At 48.1% G+C, this 7,196-nt stretch overlaps 1 protein-coding gene across 1 annotated transcript; it reads right to left on the bottom strand.

Moving 5' to 3' along the window:
* Positions 1–531: 531 nt before the first annotated feature.
* Positions 532–6,666, bottom strand: LOC119442779 (uncharacterized). The gene is made up of 3 exons (XM_037707798.2): positions 5,988–6,666; positions 2,761–3,214; positions 532–2,300 (listed from the first exon to the last, which is right to left on the bottom strand). The coding sequence occupies exons 1-3, from the start codon at positions 6,145–6,147 to the stop codon at positions 2,009–2,011; spliced, it is 906 nt and encodes a 301-aa protein (XP_037563726.1). The 5' UTR covers positions 6,148–6,666; the 3' UTR covers positions 532–2,008.
* Between the last annotated feature and the right edge of the window lie 530 nt (positions 6,667–7,196).

The raw sequence follows: 7,196 nt of genomic DNA, 5'->3' as shown, positions 1-7,196 counted from the left end.
GTCTTCACCTCTGCCACTGAAGTTTCAGCGTTGTTTGTGGAGGGGGGGGGGGGGGGGGGGGCGGGAGGAGGGCGGTTACATGTAGGAGCGACGGCGGCGGGACTTCTGCCATTAGGTTCGCGGAAGCAGCGCCGTTGCTTAGAAGCCTACCCATCGCCTCTTAACCGCACCGCTGCAGAAACAATCCGCGAATGGGCCAGATGCCCCAACATGCTTGAAAGTGTCTTCCTTCAGGCTATGTGTCTTGCGAGGGAGTGAGACAAGACGCCCACTCCACAGCAAATGTTTATGGCAATGACCTCGAAACATTGGACGTCCGGACTGTGTCACCCTAGCTGGCGCCCCGTTGTGTGCAAACTGCGCGCGCACCATAGTGTTATTGGACGAACGATGGGACGAGGGAGATGTCGGGGAAGCTTTTAAGTACGTACAGGGACGTTGGAAGGGAACTCGCTGGAGATTCGGCTAAAACTGAAAAAAAAAAAAGAAATTCAGAGCCCTTCCACTACTGTGAAGATGGAAGCCAGCGAAGCTGTGACTATGGTGGCTTTGGTGAATATCGCTATAGTGAATTTATATATTATCATTATTGATTATATTGAGCGTCTTCGGCATGTTCGTCAAACAGCAAGCACACCGGCGTCTTGTTTTCTCCCGGCGCGATGGCCAAGTAGTGCGTTTGCTGCGCCAAGTCCGCCCCATCGTCATAGACTAGCGTATGAGCCACAGCGTTCATAGCCGCGCACCCTGCACGGCAGGGACAGGATCCTGTGAGATCTCTACCGCTCCTGCTCTCGACGGCTCATACCCACATATCCAAAGCGGGTATGAGCCACACGTGATTTCTTTCTTACCTTGCTTGTCTCTTTCTTTCTTTCTTTCTTTCTTTCTTTCTTTCTTTCTTTCTTTCTTTCTTTCTTTCTTTCTTTCTTTCTTTCTTTCTTTCTTTCTTTCTTTCTTTCTTTCTTTCTTTCTTTCTTTCTTTCTTTCTTTCTTTACCCTGGCTCATCATACCCACACATCTCTGGCTCATACCCGCATATCCAATGCGGTTATGCGCCAGACGTGGTTTTATTATCGTTAATGGTGACGTAACTGACGAGCATGGGATGTTATTGATCTCATGACCTATCAGTCATGTTAGTCATCCGTTTTGACACCTGTGCTAAGGCACAACTGGCGGGAAACCGCACACATGGAGCCGAAATGCTTATTAGTTTGACCTTGATTAGCCTGTACTTGGTGTCTCCTCCTAACCTTGTGAGGGAGTCACCTATACGCCAAGGAAGTAACACACGACATTTGATTACTGACACCTGCTTTATTATTGTTTTCTTTTTGTATGCTTCAGCGCACCCTTCATTTGCTGGCTTTGTTTAAATGTGCATTTTTTTTTCTTTATAGCAAGTGCCTCAACCCTTAGAACGCGCTTATGATCGATTCAGGCGCGTTGGAGTCAATATGCTTGTAGTATTTCTATTAAGTTCTGCATTTCACACAATTTTTATCCGCTTCATATGATGATGACTGACCGATTGAGTAACTGGTTTATTGAATGCTGACTGACTGACTGACTAATTGGGGTAACGTCCCAAACAGGGGTAAAATGGGGTAAAACGTGGGTAAAAAAACAGGGGCAAAATAATACAGCGTCATCCAAAGTGGATGACGCTGGATTAATTTTATATACGTGACGTTCTTCAACTATGACGCTAAATCTGAGTACCTGAGTAATTTTACATTCTCAGCTTATAAAGCAATGCGGTCACCGTTGCCAGTGAATCGAACATACGACCTCGTGTGCAGCAGCAGAAAAACGCGTACCCACGGAGTCACTGGGCGACTTTATACATGAGGATCAAACGTTGTGGAAAAGTCTACCTCAAAAATTTATAAAATTCCCAGTCAGTAAATCAACCAAATAGAATCTAATCAAATCTAATTATCCAGTTAGTCGATCGATCGATCACCCGTAAGCCATCCGATCATCCGATCGATCATCCGTATGCTACACGGGCACCACAAACTGCTTCCTGTAGTCGCACGTGGACGGCTCGTGCAGGCGGTAGAGGATGTTCACGTAGGGCACCGTCTCCAACGCCATCTTGTGGTCGATGCCGCGCCCTTCACCGGCGCCTGCCAGCAGCAGTCCCGTGAGACCCTTCTTGTGGAAGGGACCGTACGCCTCGAGCAGGCGGTACACGATGCACTCGGCGATGGCCTCCTCGTCCGCGTACACGATTCTCAGGAGGGCCCGGCCGCTAATGTCCGTGCTGACCACTCCGTAGCCCACTACAGTCCTGCAGCATAAAAAAAAAAAAGCCGGGAAGTTGACGCGCGTTATGGCGTTTATGGCGTAACACATTTCCTATCGTTTACCATGCCTTATAGGGACACTCAAGCATGCAAGATGGTGGCTTCAACAGGAAGGTGGAGATTTAAAGTGAACAGTGGTCGAACAAGGGATGCCCGAGGCTGGAGCCATCGACAAGCGTACTTGTCTTCCTCAGGAATACTTGACAGCGTTATGCATAATGCTGACGTTGAGAAGCGGCAATACAGCTCACGCAGTGGCGTCGATATAGTTATTTCTAATAAGCTATAGTTGGGATGACAGCTGCTACTTGTGCCTCCTATTCTAACTATTCTAACGCGCGTAATACATTTTTTTTTCATGATACGTCGAGTAACCGGTCTCACTTCAGAGAACTGCTCTCATTATTTAAGCACAACTAAATAAGAAAGTGAATGTCCACTCACCGGTTCGGGTCGCCTCGTCGCGCCACCACCACGGCGTTCCCTTTTTCGGCCAGGATAAGGGAAATGAAGCGTTCCCTCCGGAAGCCAAACACGGCGGCGTCGTAGTCGGCGATGGCGGACACCGTCTCGGCGTCGTCTTGTACCTGCACAGCCGACACTTGCACGCCCGTCACACTCTGGGTCAGTGAGGAGATGTCGGCCGGCCCTGGCCGGATGTAGTGGATGCGCTCAGCCGACACGACTTCGAAGCCGTAGCGCCGGTAGTACATGGACACGTGAAATCCTCCGCAGATGAGGAACGCGTTCCTGGCGGCTCCCAGGCGCTGCTCGACGGCCTCCTGCCAGAGTCTCGTGGCGAGCCCAGACTTCTGGCGCTCGGCGCGAACTGCGTGCATCATCACGTATGCCAGGTCCGGGTGTAGGTCCGCGACTGCGCAGCTGCCCAGCACTTGGCCTGCGACGAATGTCATTTTAACGCTAAGGGGCCCGTGTCGCAGAAAATACGGCGTCGGCGTCGGCGTGCGATGTCGGCGTCCGTGGCGGAGAAAATCATCCCGAACCACCCCAACTGCGCAGTCCCTCCACAAGGTGCAAGGTTTTGGTGAACAAAAATTGAATTTGTCACAGTGAAATCCGTCAGAAAAAACAGTAAAGTACTACTTAACCACAACCTACAGACATGGTGGCGTCGGATTGTAATTTGAATGCATGAAAAAACATAATTCTGTTACGAGGAAACTCAAACAAAAACCCCTTTTCAAGCATTTCTATCCAGACGTACAGCTGCGCGCTCGGGTAGTTTACTTGCGAAAATGATATCCAGATGGCGCTCGCATCCTCGGCAGGTCAAAGTGGGACTTCGCCTGCCTAATGCGTTTTCGACACGCGCGCGCGTCAGGGCCATAACAAACAATCAATGAAATAATAAAAAAAGGTCCTAGGGCCTTCAAATTTTAATATAAGACGACTTATATTGCCCTGGAAAACGTCTTCTCAGCAATGCATTTCTGTTTAAAATGGAAGCCGACTTTAAGGGGATCGGTGTAAGCTTGGTCTTTGTAAGCTGGCTTTCCCACGTTCTAAGTTGCAGTGGGAAAGCCAGCTTACAACGGGGCCCGATAACGCTATCGCGTTCCACTGTTAAAGGCGAAGCTTAAGCGTCCTCCAATTCTTTGAGTCACCCCTCGACGTACTCTGGTATTTAAGTTGGCTATAGCAATTTATACTTCCTGCTGGCAGTGGTTTGCGAAGCACAATGTGTGTCATACGCGCCTCCGGGATGCCTAATCCCACAAAATTTTGTTTGCGAGAGCAGGATATACTTTTTTTATTCTAAAGTATGCACTGCGGAATAAAAGGCGTGAATCTTGCATGTTATACGTATTACATGTATATGTTGTTTTATTCAATAGGAATCGAAGCGCTATATTCCATACAGATCGAAGTCCAATAACGATGTATGGTGCGAACGATAGATCTACATTTTGTAGTCAGGTGGGTGGCTTGGGTGTACGTAGCCCCACTTTTTACAGGTTGTGGTGCCTCAACGATCGCAGTCCCGACAAATCCCTAAAGGGGGCGGTAGATCTGCGATGGCAGCTAGGCGAGGGCAGAAGGGAATTTGCGTAATGCATTTCAATAATTCTTGCCGGTGATCTTTCACAGCCAGTCAAAGCGGAAGCAATATACAACATTCATCCGCGGCACCATTTAGTAGGCACTATCATTGAGCATGCAAGGATTGCTGCGTAGGATGGATTTTACGTGTGCTTGTTGGCTCATATCTTCCCGTAGAGTTCAGCGGATATGTGGCACAGAAAGCCTGTTTTGAAACAAAATGTGTTTGTGTCAAAGCGCCCCGCAGAGTTCCAGAAGAGAGCGATGAGTTCTAGGAAGAAGCACGAACAACCGCGAACAGCAACAAGCACAAGGAACATCTACTTGTTCTGGCTCAACGCTACCCTTTCAGTTTCACTGTTTGATAGCACTGTGACCACCACTGAAGTTCAGCACAAATGATTACGCACACGACGTGAGAGACTGTCCTTGTGTAAACAGGGAAGTATGCATTGAGTGGTCCGAACAAACGACCGTTGAGTCGACGGATGCAACGGCGCGTGCGACACACGCCAGCCGTGACTTTTGAATGGACTGATAAGGAGAACAATGACTTGAACGGGGACAGTGGCTTCAAGTGAGTTTTATTTTATTTTGAGTCAAGTGCAACGTCAGGCCAACGCTTGTGATTGCAAAGTAGCCACAATGTGCTACCAGTTTTTTTTTTTTTTTTTGTCGAACACTGCGGAGTTTCGTATTACGATGACGCTATGTTGTTTAACAGAACGGGGTGAGAGGGGGAAATGTGGTTGAGGGAACCAACGGAGCAAGAAAAGGAAAAGGACACTGTAGGTTTTTTTTTATACGTTGTTAAGAGCAGGTTTTGGTTGTCAGTGGATATGGTTAACATCAATTGCGTACAATAATGCGGCACGTTATTATTTTTATGATAGCACACGTGTCATAGCACCAGTTTCTTATAGGCTTCCAAGCACTGCTCACCCAGAATATACCGCGAAAGCCCGTATATCATGAATACATACCCGAATACGATTAGCTGCAAAAGTAACAAAAATGTAGTTTGTCTGCGCACGTGACCGAGAAACACTTTCCTTCTTTTTATGAGATCAAATAAGCACTTAAACAACTAATATATCTGGCACCCAAATATAATCGAACCGGCAAGCTTGACATAGCTAAATCCATGTTATAATAATACGCAGCATCAAATAGTAGTCCTGCAGCAACCTCGCGGTGAAGTAAGCCTGTGTGGTGTTGAGCGCGCGCGGGTTCTGCAAGTGTGTAACGTTGCGTAACTTTGTAAGCATCCTTGCGAAATGCGGGGTTTACCTAACTTCTTTCAGTGCCCCGTACATGGCAGTTTGCTTGAATGGAAAGTCCCAAATCTCAGGTGTCATCGCTGTAAACGATCGAACCGCGACGAACAAGCGCGGTACACAATACCAGGATGCTTTGAGTCCTTTATCGCTGCATATTATTTCTATATTTTATCTTATTTTGCACTGTTTCAGGCAGTAAGCACTCGACTGCAATTAAATCCGTTCTTCGTCTTCCTTTACTGCGTCCCTGAATTCGACTGAGACTCTTTCTTTTCTCAACAGATGACGTTTTAAACAGCGGCAAAGACAGAGCACGCGTATGACGCTCACCATCTTCGGTGACAGCGACGTAGATGCTGTCCGGGTCGTACTTCGCCAGCGCGTCCAGTGCCCCGATGCCCAGTTGCTGGCCGTAACTTCTGCGCAACTCCGTCACACCTTCCTTGTCTTCCTCGCGCATCGGTCGAATGGTCACTTCTTTCCCCTCCATGCTAAAAATTAATCAACTGTCCAGTCCACACGCAGATCCTGGACAAACTGAGGCGCGTATCACGTCAGTTCTAGAGCTCAGCTCTTGTCCAGCTGCGACGATCGAGATCTTCCCTCGAACGGCCCTTGAAGCCGCCAGCGAGGGTCGCGGAAAGTTTACTAACGGCCAAGATTAGGTGCATCCGTCAGCAAGATACCGCGAACCGAGATCATCGACGAGGAGAGGGAAATCCATAGCGCGTGAAGCGGTCGCGAAAGGCAATGCCTGCCATCGAGCCCGTAGAGCAATCTTGAAAGCTTATCGCTCAACGGGCAGTTCAAAGCATTATCTTGCGCGACCCGTGTCCAGCCAGTTGCGCAGCGTTTGTCAGCACTCGATGCGGTAAACCCGCACTCGTGGACAGAGGGTCCGCAGGGATCGGACAGTTTGGCTTGACAGTTGGGATCCTTATCGATAGCTAAACAAACCAAAGAGAGTGTAAGGAAGTGTCTCAAGGGCCTGTTTAGACTGCTTTCTCTGTCATTAATTCACAAGTGAAGGCGAACAAGGGCCTGCATTCACAGAAGTTCTCTTACGTAAGTGCTTTTCGAGATTAGCCCTTGCCGCAGAGATCGTCTTGTTATTGCGCCGATCGCTATCGTAAGTGTCTGAACGCCGCACAATTACGAAATGCTCTTACGCAAGAAAAATCCTTGCGAATACGCGCGCAGGAGTTGCAGCCCGCGTAGTCGCCATCGGCGCGACAGCTTCGCCTATAGCCTACGTGATATGCGCGCCATTCCCACGTATCTCTTGCTGCACGCGGTAATTCGAGGAGCGGCGCTAAAGCGTAGGGCTGCTGGGCTTGAGGAACCCGTGTGATGCGTGTTCGATTCCACCCATCATCAGATAAATTTTAAAGTATATTTTTAAGCTGAAGAGCAGCGTAACAAGGATATATATATATATATATATATATATATATATATATATATATATATATATATATATATATATATATACAAAGTGGCTGAAGTAGGCTAAGTATGCTAATCGCGTTAAAACACGCA

This window comes from Dermacentor silvarum, chromosome 2 (assembly GCF_013339745.2).
Source record: "Dermacentor silvarum isolate Dsil-2018 chromosome 2, BIME_Dsil_1.4, whole genome shotgun sequence".
In the NCBI taxonomy this organism is placed as follows: Eukaryota; Metazoa; Arthropoda; class Arachnida; order Ixodida; family Ixodidae; genus Dermacentor; species Dermacentor silvarum.
This window is presented reverse-complemented; position numbering and strand designations above follow the sequence as displayed.